The 24,176-nt window shown below is 36.4% G+C and overlaps 1 protein-coding gene across 1 annotated transcript; it reads left to right on the top strand.

The window, feature by feature from the left end:
* The first annotated feature begins 1,995 nt into the window (after positions 1-1,995).
* GLIPR1L1 (GLIPR1 like 1) lies at positions 1,996-18,983 on the top strand. The gene is made up of 3 exons (XM_037847371.1): positions 1,996-2,172; positions 16,195-16,440; positions 18,879-18,983. The coding sequence occupies exons 1-3, from the start codon at positions 1,996-1,998 to the stop codon at positions 18,981-18,983; spliced, it is 528 nt and encodes a 175-aa protein (XP_037703299.1).
* Positions 18,984-24,176: the final 5,193 nt, after the last annotated feature.

Below are 24,176 nucleotides of genomic sequence, written 5' to 3'. Positions count from 1 at the left end.
ATGAACCCCAGAAAAAATCATGTTCTTAATCTTAATCCATTCCTGTGGGTGTGAACACATTGTAATAGGACCTTTTGAGGATATTATTTTAGTTAAGGTGTGGCCCAACTGAGTGAGGTGTTAGGTCTTAAGCCTATTACTGTAGACTATAAGCTAAAGCCATGCGGAGGAGCAGAAGGTGGAAGTCAACAGAACCTTTAAGAGAAAGGAGAAGACATTGCCATGTGCAATGCCATGTGGCAGAAAAGCCAAGGACCAAGGATGCTGGCAGCCAACCCCAGACACCACAATATACTGAGGGAAAAGCATCACTTTGCTGATACCTAGATTTTGGCCTTCTCCTAGCCTCAAAACTGTGAACCAATAAATTCCTGTTATTGAAGCCAATTTCATAGTATATGCGATCACAACTGGGAAACTAAGACAGGAAGGAGGCTATTGCAACAGTCCACTTAAGAAATAACTGTACCAGGAAATGCCAGTTGGAATAGTGAGCAGTGGTCAAATTCTGATTATGAAAAGCAAAGCCAACAAAAGTTGCTAAGAGACCAAATGTCTCCCAAGTCTGGGGCTTGAGCAACTAGCAGGATGGAGTAGCCATTAATTGAAATATGGAAGATTGTGGAGTATCAAAAACTTCTTCTGGACTATGCATGTGATTCTAAAGTAGCATATATAGCAATTTTCCATTAGCAGATAATAGACTAGAAATATTTTCTCTATTACCCAGTAGAATTTCCATTAGGATGCTTCCATTTTCTCTATTTTATAACCTAATGAGAGCATGAAAATAACCTAGCTTTTATTCTGCAGATAAGAATATAACCCTAGGGGATGATGGAGCAACAACTGAGAAGGCACTTGGTCTCTGGAGGATCTTGTAGAACAGAGCTGCCGCATACTTGCTTTGAACAGTCCATCATCTTTTAGACTGTTTCTTGAGAGAAAAATAAACTTTCACCTTATTGTGGGAAAAAAATTGTTTAGTTTGACCAAAGAAAATTATTAGTGGCAAGGTCTCTGACTAGGACCGAACATTCAGTAGATGCAAATATGTGTTCATTTGAATTAAAATGACATTGTCGTCAACCGCAAATCATTAACTGAAGATATTTATTTGAAAATTAGAAAGTCTGAAAAATGTCATTTAATATATCATGGGGAAAATGCTGTTTTTTTATTGAATAGCAATATAGCTGATATAATGGATTTAAAATATTAAGCCATATGAATGATTTATAAGCAAGCATACTCTGTCCTAGTCTTTAGCATACCAACTCAAGTAGTCGTTGATCTAACGTCTACTAGTCACCAAATGGTAAATCTGTTCCAAAGTACCAGGAAGAGAAGGGAATTTTGTCAAGAGCTACTTGCCTACACTTTGCATGTCTCTATTTTTATTTTTCTAGGCAATCTCTTCAGATGAGAAAACAGAAACCAATAACTTGTTATTAAATGCTTGACAAAATGATAATTTAGGTTCACAGTATATCCCCGAGCATACAAATTATCTATTCTTACTCTATTCCCATCCTCTAAGGAAAAGGGCATGTGATACTGGGTTGTTTATTTAAAACAATAAAAAAGCAGACTGGAAGCTGAATGCGATTAACATAGTGCTTCACACAAACCTGGCCCATTGCCAGCATCCAATTTGTTCTTTACATAACATTGTGCTGCCTGCAAATTGCGATCTGAATTACAATCCAGGTGGATTGGATCCACTGAAACCACTTTAGATTAGCTAAAGCTCCCCACCATAGGGCGATTCAAGGTTTTCTGCTGTCCCTAGGGCTTTGGGGCTGGCGATTCCTGCTGAGTGTCCCGCCCAGGGACAGACACTGCATGCAGCAATGTTTGGCATCCCCTCTCTCTGGCTCAGGCTTGAGCCTGTATTCAGGAAGACAGAGCCAGCGGAGAACGTGGTCCCAGGGACCAAAAGCGAGGCTGGGCCGTTACCGGTCCGCACAGTCATGGCATGCTCGGCTTCCCAACATGGCGCTCAGGAAGAATTTCGGTTGCTTATGGATCTTAGGTCTGTGTCTAGTAACCAGCAGATGCTCTCCCCAAGTCCCATCCATCTCCGATCAGGGGTTTATAGACCAGTGCGTCAAGGCCCACAATGATTTCCGTGGCCAAGTCTCGCCCAGTGCTGCCGACATGAAATACATGGTGAGAAAAAAACTGAAACTGGGATCTTATTTCTCTAGTTCATCCTAAGGTATCTGTTCCATAAGTTTAGTGGACTCATTTGTATGTATTTAGTCTGGTTTTAAGAATGCGGCTTAAAAATCATACCCTGGCTGTCTCTTTCAAGGAAATGGTGGGAGTGGATGAGGAAAAGAAAAAAAACTTGAAGCTGTTCCTTGCCTAGACTTAGCTCCGTTGATGGGGAGGGCTGTATAGGGGATGGTATTTGGGTTTGGCTTGGTCTTCATCAATAAACTTACATCTACTTTTTACAGATTTTCCCCCCATATCTTGGCTAACATGCCACATCCCATGCAACCAAGGTGTGTATATTAAAGAAATGGTACAGGCATGGGGAGTCTATGTTCTACTACTTATTTTTACATGACATTAACCCATGGTTGAAACAACATGTATGCAGTATTAAGAATTTTACAAGGATGTGAACGATAGCATATAAACAGTATCAGATTATCATTTTTGTGAAAAATCATTAATCTAATTCCAAAAGCATTGAACTGTGTCTTATGCCTTTTGTAGACCTCCATTATATAGACAAAAGGCAAAAGAGAGTTCTCTGTTGAAGAATTAGCATAGAGTATTAAATTATTAAACTAATCTGTAGATTTACAATTTTTTAAAAAAATCTTGACTATAAATTGTATTACTGGAAATTTCCCTTACATTATAACTTTTTCTGGCATGCAAATATATCATTATAAACACAGGTGTTGATAGCATTAGTCTTCCTTCAGTACTGTGCAGGTATAGTATTGCAGTTCTTCTATCTATTCCAGCTTTCTTCCTTTCTGTCCAACAGAAAATTAAATGGAAATAATTATAAAAATCACAATTCAAGTCCTAACATAAGTTCAAAAGGGCATTATTCTGCTGTATAGCAAAGGTTTTTTGTGAGGTAAAGGGTTTCAAGTATGTTTGGGAAATACTGAATTAAACAAAATAAACTGATGTCATTAATGCAATATTTAAAAAATATTTTAATTTATTATTTGTACTTTAATTTTCAACAGTGACTTTGTAAACATGTAAAAGTTTTACATAATTTTAAAAGTTTGAACAAAAAGGAAAAAAAAATCCCTTAAAACAAATTTTTAAAAATAAACTTAATAATGTATCAAGTTAGTGACATGCCACACTTAAAAACTCTGTGAGTGGCTTTGAAATGCAGTATTTCACCTGTACATTTTTAGTGCAATATACTCTGAGGCCAAAATTAACTAAAAATAAATCTTAAACTGATTTCAGAAATGTTAATGTTAATAGTGATGTTGGTGATGTCCTTTGAAAGAATTTTATTTTATATAGTATGATGAAGCAAAAAAAGGAAATTATGCTAATATTTTGGAATCAAGAATTTCTGCATAAGAGTAAAATGATACAAGACAGGCAAAGAAATTAAAACTCTGCAATATGAAATTAGAGTTGAAACATTAGTGTTGGGGATTAAATCATATCCCCCATAAAAGGCATGCTCAAGTCTCAACCCCTGGTCCTCTGGGTGTGAACCCATTTGAAAACAGAAACTTTGAAGATGTTTGTTCTAGTTTGCTAATGCTGCCTTTTTGCAAAACACCAGAGATGGATTGGCTTTTATAAAAGGGGGTTTATTTGGTTACACAGTCACAGTCCCAAGGCCACAAATTGTCCAAGGTAATGCATCAACAATTGGGTACCTTCACTGAAGGATGGCTGATGGCGTCCAGAAAACCTCTGTTAGCTGGGAAGGCATGTGGCTGGCATCTGCTCCAAAGTTCTGGGTTCAAAATAGTTTTCTCCCAGGATGTTCCTCTCTAGGCTGTGGTTCCTCAAAAATGTCACTCTTAGTTGCACTTTGGGTATTTGTCCTGTCTTAGCTTCTCTGGAGTAAGAGTCCGCTTTCAACAGCCATCTTCAAACTGTCTCTCGTCTGCAGCTACTCTCTCAGCTTCTGTGCATTCTTCAAAGTGTCCCTCTTGGCTGTAGCTCCTCTTCAAAATGTCACTCTCAGCTGCACTGAGTTCCTGTTTGTCAGCTCATTTATATGGCTCCAGTGAGTTAATTTAGACCCATGGAAATTATCCAATCAGAGTCATTACCCACAGTTGGGTGGGGTGCATCTCCACAGAAACACTCAAAAGAATTACAATCTAATCAACACTGATACATCTGCCCACACAAGATTACATCAAAGATAATGGTGTTTTGGGGGACATAATACATCAAACTAGCACAATGTTATTAGTAAAGATGTACCCAAACCGACTGAGGATGGGCTTTAATCCATTATGGCTGAAGTCCTTAAAAGCAAAGGAAATTGGACACAGAAATAGAAGCCACAGGGAGCAGTCAGAAGCTGTAAGTCAATGGAACCCAGAAGAGAAAGGAGATGCCACCATGTGCATTGCATCATCTTGCTGATGCCTCAATTTTGGACTTTTCCTAGCCTCAAAACCGTGAGTCAATAAACTCCTGTTGTTTCGAGCCAACCCATTGTATGATATTTATTTTAGCAACTGGGAAACTAAAACAATTAGTATAAACTGATATTTTTTTCTTAAATAGTATTTTCCTAACTCCCTTGAATATCATAGTAGCAATGATAACCCATTAGCAATGATGATTAATAGCATCCATATTTTTTTCACAAAAAGAAATCAGATTCTATGGAGAAATGACTGAATCTAGATCTGGAACAGGAAATCCACAAGATGAATCTGGGACAATATTGATGTACCAGAAAGAATGGACAACCTAAAGATCAATGGACTTAAATCACAAAGAGGACTCTGATTAGGATGTAGAAATCACAAAATGCCATTCATCCTGTGATAACAATGAGAAAACACCGTAGGAACTAAAATAAATAAATAAATCATATATTAAAGTCATTGAATAACTGTGGATGCAAAGTAATCTAAATGAACTGCTTTTCAGAGAGTGGTGAGCCCTTCCTACCTTAGCACTGTTTCCATCAATGGGAGAAATTGTGAAGCTTGGAAGCATTTGAAGGTAGATAAGCTAAGCCTGCCATAGGCCAAGGAATTTTGTGAAATTAAGGAAAAACAAGCTAACCTTCTATTGGTTGTTTGTGGCTAGCATGGAAGATTGGATTCTGGAGGAAACCCAAAAGCAGACTAATCCTCCTGGCCTGTCATTTTTCTTTGATGGAAATTTTGCTGAGTAAGTCAGTGTCAAGAAGCAGGGATTAGGAAAGCAGAGAGTGATTTCACAGTCTCCAAGTCTCAGGGTACTTAGATCCCAAGAGGGAGGTGTTTTATCCCACCTTCAAAATATTTGAAATCAGATATATGCTAAAACTAAAGTGAGATCAGCTCCAACTCAGGACAATTACTGATTAGACCAAAGGCATCAGCTCCTAACCCTAGCTTCAGAGCATATAAAAGGACAAGCTTTTTAAGAGGGAACATATCTATTTTAGTTTCTGACATATAATCAAAGTTTAGAAAAGACAAAAAGAAGACAAAAATTGACCTATATTCAAATGTCAATAGAAGTTGAACCACAAATGATCCAAAATTGGAATTAGTAGACAAAGATTTCAAGTAACAATTAAAATATGTTAAACAAGACTAAAATAGAGATAAAATGTGAGGAAAGATGAAAAATTTCAGCAAAGAAGTTGAAACTTAGAACCAAATGGAATTCTAAAACCAAATATATATATATATATATATCTGAAATGAAGTATTCCTTGAATGGGTTTAAAAGCAGACTGGATGGAGCAGAAGAAATGATTGGTGAACTCAGATATAGAGTATTAGAAATTATTCAAACTGAATCACAGAGAAAATACATCATCATCATCAACAACAACAAAAACAGAATAGATTGCCAGAAAACCTATGGGACAAATCCAAGTGGTCTAATGTACATGCATATGCAGACCAAACAGGAAAGGATAGAAAGAATGGGGGAGAAGAAATATTTGAAGAAATAATGGGCAAAATTTTTCCACAATTGATGAAAGACATCAAGTCACAGGTCCAATAATTTTATCAAAAACTAAATCAGGATAAATACGTGGATGACCACAGTTGTCACATCAAGGGGTCAAACTGCTGGAGATCCAGGGATAAAATCCTAAAAGCAACCAAAGGGGGCCAAAAGGATAGATTTTATTGAGTAAAACATAAATAAGAATGATGCAGAATTCTTATCAAACAAAATGGAAGCAAGAAGACAATGGAAATGAAATCTTTAAAGAGCTGAAAGTTTACAACAAACAAACAAAAATCAACTATCATGTTACTGACTAAAAATAATTTCCCTCTCAAAAAAAAAAAAAAAAAATCTCATGTATATCCAGAAATAAAACCTTTGAAAACTGAAAACAAAACAAAAAAAACAAAACCCTGTCAACTTAGATTATATACCCAGTGAAAACAGCCCTCGAAAACAAAGGCTAAATAAAGACATATTCAAAGCAAAGAATATGCAAAACAAGAAGAACTGCACTAGCAGAAATACCAAAGGAAGTTTTTCAGCCTGAACGAGAAAGATCCTAGGTAGAAACAGAGATCTAAAAGGAGTGAAAAGTGCCAGAAAGAGTGTTTGAGTAAATATAATAGATATTCCTCATATTCCTTTTATATTATTGGCTGCTTAAAGCAAATGTAATAAGGGCATTGAAGAGTTTATCATAACATGGAAGTAAAATCCACAACAACAAAGCTCAAAGAAAAAGGTGGAGATGGGGTAAATGGAATTGTTTTGTTGTACGTTCCTTACATTGTTGAGTTATAATAATTCCAGGTAGACCATGAGAAGTTGAAAATGCATGATATACAGCAAAACCATTAAAATATTGCAACAAGGTAGAGCTAAAAATCCAATAGAATACTGAAAAAAATACTTGATTAATTTTTTAAAGGCAGGAAAGAAGAACAAAAGAACAAAGAAAAGGAATAAATAAAAACAGCGAAATAGTAGATTAAAATCTAATGACATCAGCAGTTATATTCAGTGCAAATGGCCTATACCTACCAATTAAAAGCAGAGATTGCCAGATTGGATTAATGCTTTCTGTAAGAGAATCACTTCAAATATAAGGTCACAGACAGGATCAAACTAAAAGGATGGTAAAATATGTTGTACAAATTCTATACATATTTCAGTGGTGTGGCTGTAAGAATATTTTAAAAAATTGATTTTAATTTATGAAGTATATAATCAGAAATGAAGAGGGCCATTTAGGAATGATAAAAGGGCCAATTTACACAAAAATCCTTAATGTAAATGTAAACAAACTTTCTGATGCAAAAATTGGCAAAAGTAAAGAAAGAAATGCAATCTTAAGAGCTTTTAACCTCAATAAGAGAACAAGCAGGTCAATATAATTAGGAATATGGAATGTCACCTCTCTCATTTCTAATATTGGGAATTTGTGTCTTCTCTCTTCTTCTTTCTTCTTTTCTGATCAGTCTGGGAATGGGTTATCAATTTTATTAACCTTTTCAAAGATTGAGCTTTCAGTTCCATTGATTTTCTCTATTTTTAAAAAATATTTCATTGATTACTGCTCTAGGACATTTTTTTATTACCTTTCTCCTGTTTTCTTTAGGTTACTGCTCTTCTTTTTTCTTGGGTCATAAGGCAGAAGCTAAAGTTATTGATTTGAAACCTTTCTTCTCTACCAATACAGGAATTTGATGCAATATATTTTTCTCTAAGTACTTTTTTAGCAACACACCACAATCTTGATCTGTTGTGTTTCATTTTCATTCAGATCAAACTTTCTAATTTCCCTTTTGTTATCTTATTTGACCCATATGTGACTTATCACTGGGTTATTTAGGTTCTACATATTTCGAAATTATCCTGACATCTTTCTTTGTAATTTAATTCCATGATTGTCTGAGAGCATACCTTGTATGACTTGAACTATTTTAAATGCACTGAGACTTGTTTTATGGCCTAGAATATGGGCCATCTTGATAAATGTTTCATGTGCATGTGAAAAAAAGTGTGTATTTTGTTGTTTTGAGGTAGAATGTTCAACAAATGTGAGGTACGTCAAATTGGTTGATAGAGTCATTCAAGCCTTTTATATCTGCATTAGTTTTCTAGGAGTGCCATAACAAATGATAACAAACTTGGTGACCTTAAACAACAGAATTTCAATTTCTCACAGTTCTAGAGGCTGAAAGTGTCAGCAGGGTCATGATCCCTCAGAAGGCTCTAGAGAAGAAGACTTTCTTACCTCTTCCAGCTTCTTTTGGATTAATTCAGTATTTTCTATGATCTCAATTGATTTTCTTTTGACTTATTAGCAATAATTCTTTGATTGTTTGAGTTTATAGTCTATATCTTTAACTTGTCAGTTTACCTTCAAGTACTATTCCTAGTTCATATGTAGAATAAGAAACTTACAACAGCACAATCCTATTTCTCCCTTCTCTGCCCTTGTGCTATTATTGTCATACATTTTACTTTTACATATGTTATAAACCCAATGCAACACTATTATTATTTTAAGCAGTAAATTATCTTTTAAATAGATTTAAATAAGAAAAAATTATCTTTTATATTTACTCACAGAGTTACATTTTCTGGTGTTCTTCATTTCCTTCTGCAGATCCACATCTCTACCTAGTATCATTTTCCTTCTGTCTGAAGGACTTCTAATAACATCTTTTTACAGTGCAGGTCTGTTGGTGATGAATTCTATCTGCTTTTTATGTCTGGAAAAGTCTTCATTTTGCCTTCACTTTCAATAGATATTATCACTAAGTTTAGAATTAGAATTCTTCTTTCTTTCAGCACTTTGAAGGTGTTGCTCCATGATCTTCTCATATGTGTTCTTAATGAGAAATCTGCCATCATCCCTGTCTTTATTCCCATGTATATAATATGCCTTTTTTCCTCTGGATGCATTTAAGAACTTCTATTTTAGGTTTTGAGAAATTAATTATGTTGTGCTTGGTGTAGCATTGCTCATATATCTTGAGGTTCATTGAGTTTCTTCAATCTTTACATTTTAATCAACTTTAGAAAAATTTTTGCCATTGTATATTAAAACATAAGAAACTCCAATTACATGAGTATTATACCATTTGAAATTGTTTCATGGCTCACTGATGTTCTTTTCTGTCTTTATCTTTTGCCTTTTATTATTTTTTTTCACAGTGCTTCATTTTGGAAAGTTTCTATTACTATTTTCTTTTGCATTGTTTAATTTGCTTATAATACCATCCAGAGTATGTTTCATCTCAGACTCTGCCATTTTTTAATCTTTATAATTTCCAGTTCTGTCTTTTTCAGCTCTTTCATGTCACTAACTAGTTGAACCTTTGAAATACAGTTTTAATAACTGTTTTGATATCTTTTCCTTTGTTTGCTAATTTTAACACCAGTGTTGATTTGTCTCAATTTGGGTTTTATTGTCTTGCAGCCTTGCATGCCAGATATTTTTTTATTAGACATCATATATTGTGAATTTTACCTTGTTTGGGTATTGGTTATTTTTGTACTACTATAAATCTAGTTCTCTTTTATTCTGGCATGCATTTATGTTACTTGAAAATTTGATCCATTTGAGTCTTGCTTTTAAGATTGTTAGGCAGGATGAGCAATGTTTAGTCTAGAAAGACTATTCTGAATACTCTACCTAATATCCAAAATTATGAGACTCTTCAGTCTGGCAGGTGGGAAAAGGCACTCTTCCCAGCACTGTGGGAGCACTAGTATATTACCTTTCATCTTTTTTGATAACTCATTCTCTTGCCTTAGGTAGGTTGCTCACATGAATGTGCTGATCAGTACTTTGCTAAATACTTACAGGAGACCCTTTCCAAACAATTAATAGAATTACTAGACAGAAAATCAGTGAGAATATAGAACATAATACCATCAACCAACTAGGACAAAGTAGCATTTCATAGAACACTCCACTCAACAGCTGCACCTTTGGAACACTTACCAAGATTACACATATCCTGGATATAAGAAAGAAAGTTCAACAAATTTAAAAGAATTGAAATTATAGAGGGTATATTCTCTGACCACAATGGAATCAAACTGGATATCATAGCAGAATAGCGGGAAACTCTCCAAACACTTGGAAACTAAACACACTTTTAAATAACCAATGGGTCAAAGATGAAGTCCCTAGGAATTTTTTTTAAATACATTAAAAAAGAAAATATAAAACATATCAAAATCTGTGTGCTGAAACTAAGGCAGTGCTGAGGGGGAAATGTACAGCACTAAATGCTTACATTACAGAAGAAGAAAGCTCTCAAATGAATAATCTAAATTCCACCTCAAGAAACTAGAAGAGAAAGGAATAAATAAACCCAAAACATGCAGTAGGAAGAAATTAATGAAGATAAGAAGAGAAATCAAGGAAGTTGTAAACAGAAAAATTATAGAGAAAAAAAATCAATGGAACAAAAAGCTGATTCTTTAAAAATATTTTAAAAATAGATAAACTTTAACTAGCTAGTAAAGAAAAAAGAGAGAGAAGGCACGTATTATCAACATAAGGAATGAAGCAAGAAATATCACCACAGACCAGGCAGACATTAAAAGGTTAATAAGAGTGTGTGCCTGGTGGGAGAGGGGGCTTGGTATATGGAGCTCTGTGCTTTCTGAATTATTTTTATGTGAAACTATAACTGCTCTAATGTTTTTTTAAAAAAGGTTAATAAGGGAATCTTACGAATAACTACACAACTAAATTGGAAAAGTTATATGAAATGAGACAATTCCTCAAAAAGCACAAACTATCAAAACTCAATCAATACAAATACATAATTTCAATAGCCTTATAGTTATTAAAGAAATTGAATTCATGGCCAAAAGAGAAATCTCTAGAACCAGGTGGATTCACTGGAAAATTCTAGCAAACAAGTAAGAATTAGCACCAATTCTATACAATCTCTTACAGAAAATAGTAGGAGAGGTGTCTTAGATTTTCAGGGCTGCTTATAACAAAGTGCCACAGACTAGTTGGGTTAAATAGCAATAATTTATTGTCTCACAGTTTTGGAGGCTAGAAGTCCAATAGCAAGATACCAGCAAGATCATGCTTTCTTGAAAACCATGCTGTTCTGGCGGTGGTGGCTTGCCAGCAATCCGTAACTCAATTTCTGCTTCCGTCACATGGCCATCTTTCTCCCCATCTGTCTTCTGACTGTGTCCAAATTTCCTTTGCTTATAAGGACACCAATCATATTGGATTAAAGCCCACCCTAATTCAGTTTGGCTTCATATTACCTAATAACAAGTTCAAAGATCGTCTTTACAAACGAGTTCATGGTCCTAGGACCGAGGACTAGGACTTGAACATGTCTTTTGGGGGGTACATTATTCAATCCATAACAGGAGGAAATACTACCCAACACATTTTATGAGGCCAGTATTATGCTAATACTACCTAATAAAGACATTGTAAGAAAGTAAAGCTACTGAACAATTATCTCTCCTTAATGTAGATGTAAAAATCATCAACAAAATATTAACAAATCAAAATCATATAAAAAGAATCATTCACCAAAATCAATTGGGATTTAGGAATGCAAGTCTGGTACAATATTAGAAAATTCAGTCTATGGAATCAACCTTGTATTGGCAGGTTAAAGAAGAAAAATTGCATGTATCAATTGATGGAGAAAAGGCATATGACAAAAGTCAATACCCATTCATGATACAGACTCTCAACAGAGAAGGGAAATTTGTCAACTTGATAAAGAACATGTAAAAATACCTACAGGTAACATCATAGATAAGGTGAATGACTGAATCCTTTCCCTATAAATTCGGGAAGAATGCTAGGATATGCACTCTCACCACTCTTATTCAACATAGTAGTAGAAGTGTTAGCCAGCACAATAAGGCCAAAAGAAAAAAAAGGAAATAAAAGGCCTTCAGCTTGCATAGGAAGAAGTAAAACTGTCCCTATTGCAGATGACATGCTAGTCTATGTAGAAAATCCCAAGGAATCTGCATAGAACTTCATAGAACTAATAAGTGATTTCAGTAAATTCACAGATATAAGGTCAACAAGCAAAAACTAGTGATGAAATATGGAAACTAAAATTAAAAACACCATATCATTTACTATCACTAAAAAAAGAAATACTTAGATATAAATTTAACAAAATACATACTTTTATGCTGAGAGCTATAAAAAGCTGATGAAAGTATGTAGAGATGTGCTGTATTCATGGATTAGAATACACAAAGTAAAGATATCAATTCTCTTCAATATTTTCTATAGATTTAATGTAATTACTATCAAAATTTCAGCAAGGGTTTTTGCAGTTTAGACAAATTTATTCTAAAATTGTATGGAAGTGCAAAGCAACTAGAATAGCTAAAAAATTTTGGCAAAGAAGAATATAATTTGAGGAATCACCATCCAATTTTAAGATTTATTTTATAGTTACAGTAATCAAGACAATGACAATATGGTATTGGTAAAGGGACAGGCACATAGATCAGTGAAACAGAGAAGGGAATCAAAAACTAGGCCCACACTGATAAACTCAAATAATTTTTAAAGCAGTTTCAAAATAAATTCAGTGGAGGAACAGTATCATGCTGTGGCAATTTAACATCCACAAGCAAAGAGATGAATTTCACCCTAAACCTTACACCCTATATGAAAATTAATACAAAATGAATGAAAGATTTAGTGCAAAATGTAAAACTATAAAACTTTTAGGAGAAAAATCTTTGTGACCTAGGACTAGGCATCCTAATATGGTAGATGACTTTGATTAGACATGACACCAAAAGCATGAGCCACAAAACTAAAAAGTCAATAAATTGGACCTCATTAAAGTAAAAAACTTCTGTTCTGCAAAACACTCTGTTAAAAGTATGAAAAGACAAAGTAAAGACTGGAAAAAATATATGCAAAACACATATCTGACAAAGAACTCCTGAATAGACCATATGAAGAACTTTAAAAAATCAACAGTAAGGCCATGGACTGGGAGAGTCTGGGAAGCCCCCCTCCCAGGAACAGAGGAGGATGCGGCACAGTTCTATCCAGCTGCAGGCCAGCAAAATTGGACCTCTGGATGATTTTGGTCCAGTCTGGTCCAAAAGGACCTCTTGGTCCTTTCTGGACAGGCACTCGTAAAACACATGGTTATCGTTCTCACTGACTGAGAAATTGCTGTGCATGACATGCTTGGTCATGACTCTCAGCACCCTTCCCCCACACTTGTGGCCAGCAGCTTCTGGTTGGCCCAGTTCCTACCAGGTGGGCTGTTGCAGACCAGGAGAGTTGGGGAAGCCCTCCCACCCAGGAACAGAAGGGGAAATAGCACAGTTCTGATCCAACTGTTTGCCAGCAAAACCAGACATCTGGGTCCCACAGCCTTGGCTTGTTCCAGACAGGCACCTGTGACACTCATGGCACCACTGTTTCCACCTGCCCTAGAAGCAGAGGGTTCAGAGGGCTAAAAACAACCTGCCTTTGTAGGGCCATGGGGAATATGTGAAAGTGTGCAATCTGCTATATAGACTGGGATAGTGCAATATTGGGAATCTGATTTCCTGACCCTCTCCGTAGGGCCCTTTGGAACTGATCTGCACCCCTAGCATGATACCCTGGCCCTGTGTTGGCTGGAAAATACTGATGAACCAAGTGCCAAAGAAGAACCTCAACATTAACCCAATCAACAACAAATTCTTAGACAGGAGAAGGGAACCAACCTTCAGAATAATCTCATCAACATAATCAGATGCCCCAAAATTTAACTTACAAGACGAGAAGATATGGCCCAGCCAAAGGAACAAATTAAAAAGTCAGAGGAGATATAGATAGAATTTGGAGCAACTAATCAAAGATGTTCATCAAGTCTCCTAAGCCAATTCAAGGAGATGAAGGAAAATATGGCGAAAGAGATAAAGGATATCAAGAAGACATTGGGTGATCATAAAGAAGAATATGAAAGCATGCAAAGAAAAATAACATATCTTATGGGAATAAAAGGCACAATAGATGACATTAAAAATATGCTAGAAGCACACAACAGCAGACTTGAACAGGCAGAAGAAAGGATCAGTGACCTAGAAGACAGGACATCTGAAATTGAATAAACAAAAGAACACATAGAGAAAAGAAAGGAAACATTTGAGCAGGGTCACAGAGAATTGAATGACAACATGAAATACACAAACATATGTGACATGGGCATCCCAGAAGAAGAGAAGGAAAAAGGGGCAGAAAGAATATTCAAGGAGATAATGGCTGAAAAATTTCCAACTGTTATGAAAGACATAAGAATATGAGTCCAAGACCCACAACATACTCCAAAAAGAACAAACCCTAATAGACCCTGTGCCAGTTAGGATATATTATGTCCCTCCAAAGACGTGTTTTAGTTCAAACTTGCGGGATATTTGGATTTGTTTGTTTCCATGGAGATGTGACTCACCCAACTGTAGGTGATAATTTTGATGAGATTATTTCCATGAAGGTGTGGCCCCATCCATTCAGTATGGGTCTTGATTAGTTTATTGGAGTACTTTAAAAAGCCACACAGGCCCAGACACTTGCTGACACTGATGATTAGACATACTTGGAGTTGCAGACAGAAGGACATAGAGCTAAGAGTTGAAGCCCAGAGTTTGCCCCAGGATATGCTGAGACAGGACCCCCAGGTGCTTAGAAAGAAACATCCTGGGAAGAACCAAGAATGCACGGGAGCTGAGAGAGTAGCTGGAACACAACCCAGAATCAGCAGATGCCAGCCATGTGCCTTCCCAGCTAACAGAGGTTTTCCAGATGCCATCAGCCATCCTTCAGTGAAGGTACCCTATTGTTGATGCCTTAGCTTGGACACTTTTATGGCTGTATAACTGTAAATTTGTAACTTAATAAACTTCCTTTATAAAAGCCAGTCCATTTCTGGTATTTTGCATTCCAGCAGCATTAGCAAACTGGAACAGACCCACTTTAAGACATATATACTAAACAGAATATCAACTGCCAAAGATAAAGAGAGAATTCTGAAAGCAGCAAGAGAAAATTGATTTGTCACTTACAAGGGAACCGCAATAAGATTAAGTGCCAACTGACTATAAATGTGATTGAATATGTTAAAGTATCCTTCACAATGCTGAATGTTCCAGTTCATGAATATTTTAAATCCATCCATTTAATTGTCTTTTAAAATTTCTCTCAGTTTTGTTTTGTAGTTTTCCATTCTGAGATCTTGATATAATTTATTAGATGTATTGATAGGTATTTGATATTTGTTTGTAGAACGTATGTGGAAATACAATTGATTCTTGTATAATGACCTTGGATCTGGCAACCTTGATAAATTCCTTTATTTCTTATAGTTTTGTTTGTGTACTTATTTGGATTTTCTATCTGTCCACTCATGTCATCTGTGAATAGTGGTTGATTCCAATATTATACATCTTATACCTTTTGCCTTATTTTTAAATCTCACATACTTTGTTATCCTGTCAAACCTCCAGCACAATGATAAATAGAAATGATGAGGGCAGCCATCTTGTTTCATTCCCAATCTAGGAGGAAAGCTTTTAGGATTTCACCATTATATATTCATGCTTGTTGTAGGCTACTTTTGTAGATGCTTGAACAAATGAGGGAAGTTCCACTCTATGATGAGTTTGCTGAGATTTTTGTTTTCTAATTATAAATGAACATTTTTCTTTTAATTATGATACATTTACATGACCTTCTGAAATACTAGTCTCTGAACTCCAATTTATTTTAATCATATTCAAATATATTTGAGTGCATCTAATAGACAAGATGGGGCCATCTGTTAGGTATGGAAATACAAGATGAACTCCTGTAGATGGGATACTAAATAAGTGTTTCCAAAACAGAACTAAAAAGAAATTACTATGAACACAATAAACACCAAACAAAGGCTATTTGTTATTAAAATAATAAGCTTAAAACAAATTTAATAGATTAAAATCATTAAAATAACTTTAATCTAAAACTAAAATATATATAATTCAATTTAAAATATTTTTATGTTTCAGACTTGGGATGAAGGTTTAGCAAAGACTGCTAAAGCATGGACAAGAGGCTGCGTATTCAAACATAACACCTGTTTATCGAAAAAAAATGGTTGCCATCCAGACTTTCAATTTGTTGGAGAAAATATCTGGTTAGGTGGAGTAGGCACATTTAATCCAAGAAATGCCATTACTTCTTGGTATAATGAAGTTAAATTTTATACTTTTAGAAATAATTCATGTTCCAAAGTTTGTGGCCATTATACACAGGTAAATATTTGTCATTTTATTTATGAATTCTTATTTGTGCTCATTTGAATTGCAAGACAACTTTTATAGCATTATCTGTAATAGACAGTCAGCCTAAACTAATAGAAAACTATGGATTTATAGCTTGTTTGGTTTGCTAAAACTGCCAGAATGCAAAATACCAGAAATGGATTGGCTTTTACAATGAGTTTATTAGTTCACAAATTTACAGTTTTAAGGCCATGAAAATGTCCAATTAAGGCATCAATGGGATGATACCTTCTCTAAAGAAAGGCGGATGGCATCTGGGGTTCTCCTGTTACATGGGAAGGCACATGGCAGGAGTCTTCTGGGCCTCTTCCAGGGTTAGCTTTTGGTTTCCATTGCTTTCTCCAAAATGTCTCTGGGCTTCTGCCTTAGCTTCTCTCTTTCAACTCTTGTGTAAACTTGCTTATTTCTCCAAGTGCGTTTCTAAGTGCCTGGAGGTCCTCTCTTAGCTCCTCCAGGGAAAACTCTGGATTTCATCTCTTAGCTTCTCCCTGGTTCTGGTTTCAGTGGCAGTCTCCAAAATGTCTCTGGGCTTTTTCTCTCAAAGTGTCTTGGTCTGTGTTGGCTCCGAGCTCTCTCTCTCTTCCTGAACTCTCTTAAGGACTCCAGTATATTAATTAAGACCCACCTTGAAGGGTCACATCTCCATGAAAACAATCTAATCAAAAGGTCCCACTCATAATAGGTTTGCCCCCACAAGAGTGGATTTAAAGAACATAGTCTTTTATGGGGTACGTAACAGATTCAAACCAGCACATAGCTCTAAGACCGATTTAAAAATTATGCAATGAATCAGTTAACATCTTTGGTTTTTGTTTATTTTATTTCAAAATAAGGAGATGTAGTTTCTTAGGTTATTTCTATCTCTAAAATGTTTACCTTCAGTGTATCTGATAGATAAAATGTTACATGCCTAAAAACTCTTAAATTCAATCTGCAACAAGTACATTTGGTATGGATATATGTAAAATTTGATACCCAAAATATTTTCTTAGCATGATAAATATGTAATATGTGTATGGAAATTGTTAGATTTTAGAGATTAGATGATAAATCCTTAGGCTTTATACTTAAACTTAATTTATCAGAATATCATCTCTCTATTTTAAAATATAGTTTATAGATTCTCTTATGTTTTTCACTTCAAGCAGTCATAAGTTAATTGTTGGTGATTTATGTAGATACTAACTCTGCTTATGTAGCAACAACTTCCCCAATCTCTCATCCTTTCCAACAGAAATAATTTTTAAAATACCTAATAAAGTTCTTTTTGCCTGTACTGCTTCACTATGGAAATATCCATGTTCCAGGTGACCAGGTTGCACCCAGACATAAGAAAGAGGTTTATAGCTCATGAAATTAGACCTCAGAACAATACAGGCTTCCTTACAAGGCACCAAGAATAAACTAATTGAAATAGTCTCAAAAGCTGTTCTTTGTACTATCTTTTCAAAAATCTAGTCAGACTTTGAGCATTGTGCCAGTTTGAATATATTGTGTCCCCTAAACGCCATTATCTTTGATGTAATCTTGTGTGGGCTGACATTATCAGTGTTGATTAGATTTCTTTGAGTGTTTCTTTGGAGATGTGCCCCACCCAGCTGTGAGTGATGACTCTGATTGGATAATTTCCATGGAGGTGTTGCTCCACCCATTCAGGGTGGGTCTAAGTTGAGTCACTGGAGCCATATAAATGAGCTGATGGACAGAGGGAACTCAGTGCAGGTGAGACTGACATTTTGAAGAGGAGCTGCATTGAAGAGGAACACTTTGAAGAAAGCACAGGAGCCGCAGATGAGAGACAGTTTGAAGATGGCCGTTGAAAGCAGATTCTTGCTCTGGAGAAGCTAAGAGAGGACAAATACCCCAAATGCAATTAAGAGTGACATTTTTGAGGAACTGCAGCCTGGAGAGGAATGTCCTGGGAGAAAGCCATTTTGAAACCAGAACTTTGGAGCAGACAACAGCCACATGCCTTCCAAGCTAATAGGTTTTCCAGACACCATTGGCCATCCTCCAGTGAAGGTACCCGATTGCTGATGTGTTACCTTGGACACTTTATGGCCTTAAGACTGCAACTGTGTAACCAAATAAACCCCCTTTTATAAAAGCCAATCCTTCTCTGTGTTTTGCATTCTGGCAGCATTAGCAAACTAGAACAAGCATTAAAAATTCTTTTGATTTATGAGAGAATTATTACCAGTGAAAACTAATTAGGTAACCCTCATGAAAGCATCATTATCAAAATAATTGTTTTAAGCAAAATATTAGAAATTTTAAAAGCCAATACAGACAAATATTTATGTGTATTCTTTTTTTGCTAGCATGACAAAAATAATACCTGTTCCCATAATAGTATGTTTGCATAGAGTTGTTTTATATATTTTATTTAAAAAACGTTTTCCTTATAGGTAGTTTGGGCCAATTCATATAAAGTTGGTTGTGCAATTACAATTTGTCCTAACCTTGGGGGAAGAAATACTGGACTTTTTGCATGCAACTATGCACCACCGTAAGTTACATTATTACAAATATTTTTAATTTTAAATATTTAAAAGTTAACTATTTCCCAAAAAGAGTATTTTATGCTAAAGAAACAAGTATATTTTTTGATAAGTGAAGTTCACATCTACAATACTTACTATCATGAAAGAATTTTCAGGTCACAGCAAAGGGAGAGAGAACTGAGGTAGAAGTTAGCAGACTCCTTGGGTTGAAGACATGTTCCTGAGATGCAGGGAGATCAGTGCAGCTCAAGTTTATGGAACAGAGTACCAGAGAAAAGGAAACTACACATAGTCAGAAATTGGCAGTCTGCAAAGGATTGTACTCAAATACTCAGCAGAGTACTGATTAATGACTCTATGTAAGGAAACTACGTGAGGTCTGGAGAAGACCCATCTAAAAAGGTTAGAAGAAATTGTGCCTGACACACATGGGGCCAGGAATCATGCCTGGTCCCAGCAGCCAATGGGAGATAATTAGCCCTAGGCTCTTCCAGACCCACCTGTAAAACCCAAAAGGATAAATATGTTTCCAAGTAACTTAACAGCATCCCAGAAAAAAAGCTCGAGAAGATTTATGGGAATACAATATATCCAGCACCTAAAATTTCCTATATCTGGCATCCAATCAAATATTATCATGCATACAAAGAGGCAGGAAAATAAATCTGTAATGAGAAGAATAACCAAGCACTCAAAACTGACATAGACGTTAGGATTAGCAGAGAAAAACATTGAAATAGTAATTATAACTGTATTCCATGTTTTCAGAAGTTAAATAGAGTTATGGAATATACTAAAGAAACACAACACTACAATGTCAGATGAAAACTGGAAGGATTAATGGCAGACTAAACATCACACAAAAAAGAGTAGTGAATTCAAAGGCATGGAAATAGAAATTATCCAAAATGGACCACGCAGAAATAGAATACAAAAAAAGATAAAAAGAGCATCAGTGAGGGAGAACCTAAGATGGTGGCTAGGAGAGACAGGGCAAAAAAACACTTCTGTGAAAAATACAGATAAAAGCCAGAAGTTGAGCCAGATCACCAGCTCCAGAAACGCACCAGCTAGACAAGGTCTGCTAAATCCACAGGGACCGTGCACTTCGTGAAACCGGGAGTCTGCATTCTGAAATGAGGGAGTAAGCCTGCTGAATATCTGGCAGTCATGCTGTGGTGTGGGGAAACCATCAGTTGGCGTTTGGAAGCAGACTAGTTCTTTTTTAAAAAACCTAAAAGCAGCTGCAGATATGGCAGTGAGAACCACACAGCAAAGCACAGCAAGAACAGGCTTTGTGAATGCCTCAATATCTGTCATGGACGATAGCCTTTCGTGCACCCGCTGCTAACTGTCCTGGAGTGAGGAAGGCAGAGGTGAGCCAAAAGGGGAAAATAACCATGCCCCTTGCAGCCATCTTCCCGGCAGGCTGGGAACAGTCCTGCCTGGTGCCAGCACCACAGCCCAGAGCTGAGCCAAAAAAAAAAAAAAAACCCACTGTGACAGGAAGTGTTTCCAGCATCACACACACACACACACACACCACAGTACTGGGCGTGGACAGTATCCTTTCACACACCCACAGCTAATTGTCCTGGAGCTGGGAAGATGGAGCTGTGTGAAAAGGGGGAAATTAACACACCCCATACAGCCATCCTTTCAGCAGGCTGGGAATGCCCGTACACAGCCCAGCAGCCCAGAACTTCCCTTGAGGGATGGCATGTGCTTGTGACACACAACCTTCCCTCAGCAGAGGCCCTAGAAGGGCATGGCTTGGAAGAGGGACCCACTCAGAAATCCCAGGGACCATATGCCAATACCAAGGATTTGTGGGTCAACAGCAGAGACAATCTGTGGTGAGACTGAAATGAAGATTTAGACTCTTGTGACTGCCTTAAATCTCCAGGAACACCTGGGAGGTTTGATTATTAAAGCCGCCCTCCTTCCCTAATCACTCAGACACACACCCCACATTCAGGGTGGACAGCACCAAAAACACACCCAAAGTTGGTGCACCAATTGGACCCCACAAGAATCAGACCCCCACACACCACAAAGACAAAGTTGGGGAAAACTGACTTGAGGGGAATAGGTGATGAGCAGACACCATCTGCTGGTTATATAGAGAAAGTGTGTGCACCAAGCTGTAGATCTGACAAATTAGAGATTAGACTTTGAATAATCCTACATATCCTAAAAGAACCCTATCAAGTTAAGCAAATGCCAAGAGGCAAAAAACATTGGAAAATTTTAAAGCATATGAGAAAACCAGATGATGTGGATAAGCCAAACCCAAACACCCAAATCAAAAGATCAGAGGAGACACAGTACTTGGAGCAATTAACCAAAGAACTAAAGACAAACAATGAGAGCATGGCACAGGATAAAAAGGACATGAAGAAGACCCTAGAAGAGCATAAAGAAGAAATTGCAAGAGTAAATAAAAAAATAGAAGATCTTATGGAAATAAAAGAAACTGTTGGCCAAAATAAAAAGATTCTGGATACTCATAATACAAGATTAGAAGAAGTTGAATGACTCAGCATCCTCAAGGACCACAGAATGGAAAATGAAAGAACAAAAGAAAGAATGGGGAAAAAAAATTGAAAAAATCGAAATGGATCTCAGGGATACGATAGATAAAATAAAACATCCAAATTTAAGACTCATTGGTGTCCCAGAAGGGGAAGAGAAGGGTAAAGGTCTAGAAAGAGTATTCAAAGAAATGGTTGGGGAAAACTTCCCAAACCTTCTACACAATATAAATACACAAAGCATAAATGCCCAGCGAACTCCAAATGGAATAAATCCAAATAAACCCACTCCAAGACATATTCTGATCAGACTGTCAAATACTGAAAAGAAAGAGCAAGTATGAAAGCAGCAAGAGAAAAGCAATTCACCACATACAAAGGAAACAACATAAGACTAAGTAGTGACTACTCAGTGGCTACCATGGAGGCGAGAAGGCAGTGGCATGACATATTTAAAATTCTGAGAGAGAAAAATTTCCAACCAAGAATACTTTATCCAGCAAAGCTCTCCTTCAAATTTGAGGGAGAGCTTAAATTTTTCACAGACAAACAAATGCTGAGAGATTTTGCTAATAGAAGTCCTACCCTACTTCAGATACTAAAGGGAGCCCTACCGACATAGAAACAAAGAAAGGAGAGAGAGAGATGGAGAAAGATTCATACTAAAGAGATTCAATATTCATTCGTTAAAGGACAATAAGAGAGAGGGGGAAAATACATCTGACAAACATAAACCAAAGGATAGGATGGCCGATTCAAGAAATGCTTTCACAGTAATAACGTTGAATGTAAATGGATTAAACTCCACAACTAAAAGATATAGCTTGCAGAATGGTTCAAAAAATATGAACCATCAATATGTTGCATGAAAGAGACTCATCTTAGACACAGGGACACAAAGAAATTGAAAGTGAAAGGATGGAAAAAAATATTCCATGCAAGTTACAGTCAAAAGAAAGCAAGAGTAGCAATATTAATCTCAGATAAAATAGACTTTAAATGCAAGGATGTAATGAGAGACAAAGAAGGGCACTACATACTAATAAAAGGGGCAATTTACCAAGAAGAAATAACAATCGTAAATGTTTATGCACCCAATCATGGTGCCGCAAAATACATGAGACAAACACTGGAAAACTAAAGGAAGCAATGGATGTTTCCACAATAATGTGGGAGTCTTCAACACATCACTCTCCCCTATAGATAGATCAACCAGACAGAAGACCAGTAAGGAAAATGAAAACCTAAACAATTAGATAAATGAATTTGATTTAACAGACATGTATAGAATATTACATCCCATATCACCAGGATACGCATTCTTCTCTAGTGATCACAGAACTTTCTCCAGAATAGACCATATGCTGGGACATAAAACAAGCCTCAATAAATTTAAGAAAATTGAAATTAATCAAAGCACATTCTCTGACCACGATGGAATACAATTAGAAGTCAATAACCATCAGAGACTTAGAAAATTCACAAACACCTGGAGGTTAAACAACACACTCCTAAAATAAATGATTTATAATGTAGAATGTAGGGCAACTAGCGATAGAGAGCAATCAATGAAGGGGGAACAATAACCCAATAAGAACAGATGAGCTATCATAGGTAAATTTAGCATTCTGTGAATGCCCAGGAATGACTATGGTTTGTTAATTTCTTGTGGGTGTGGTAGGAACAAGTTCACAGAAATGTTGCTATATTAGGTTATTTTCTTTGTGTAGAGTAGGAATATGTTGGACTCCCTTGTTATGGTTTGTTTGAAATGTTTTTTTTAATTGTATTTTTTTAAATTCTTTTTTGATATAGTTGATTTTTAAAAAAATGCGTTAATTAAAAAAATGAAAAAAAAATGCAGAGCCCCCTTGAGGAGCTGGTGGAGAATGCAGGGGTGTTGGGCCTCCCCACCTCGATGGTTGCTGATGTGCTCACAGACATAGGGGACTGGTGGTTTGATGGGCTGAGCCCTCAACTGCAGGACTTGCCCTTGAGAAGACTGTTGCTGCAAAGGAGAGGCTAGGCCTCCCTATAATTGTGCCTAAGAGCCTCCTCCCGAATACTTCTTTGTTGCTCAGATGTGGCCCTCTCTCTAGCTAAGCCAACTTGGTAGGTGAAATCACTGCCCTCCCCGCTACATGGGATCTGACACCCAGGGGAGTGAATCCCCTGGCAACATGGAATATGACTCCCAGGGAGGAATCTAGACCCGGCATCATGGGATGGAGAACATCCTCTTGATCAAAAGCGGGATGTGAAAGGAAATGAAATAAGCTTCAGTGGCAGAGAGATTCCAAAAGGAGCCAAGAGGTCACTCTGGTGGGTACTCTTATGCACAATATAGACAACCCATTTTAGGTTCTAATGAATTTGAATTGCCAGCAGTAAATACCTGAAACTATCAAACTACAACCCAGAACCCTTGAATCTTGAAGACAATTGTATAAAAATGTAGTTTATGAGGGGTGACAATGTGATTGGGAAAGCCATGTGGACCACACTCCCCTTTGTCTCATTTATGGACAGATGAGTAGAAAAATGGGGGAAGAAAAAAAAAGGGCACCCAGTGTTCTTTTTTAGTTTAATTGTTCTTTTTCACTTTAATTTTTGTTCTTATTATTTTTATGTGTGTGGTAATGAAAATGTCAAAAATTAGTTTTGGTGA

The sequence above is a fragment of the Choloepus didactylus genome, chromosome 8 (assembly GCF_015220235.1).
Source record: "Choloepus didactylus isolate mChoDid1 chromosome 8, mChoDid1.pri, whole genome shotgun sequence".
Taxonomy (NCBI): domain Eukaryota; kingdom Metazoa; phylum Chordata; class Mammalia; order Pilosa; family Megalonychidae; genus Choloepus; species Choloepus didactylus.
This window is presented reverse-complemented; position numbering and strand designations above follow the sequence as displayed.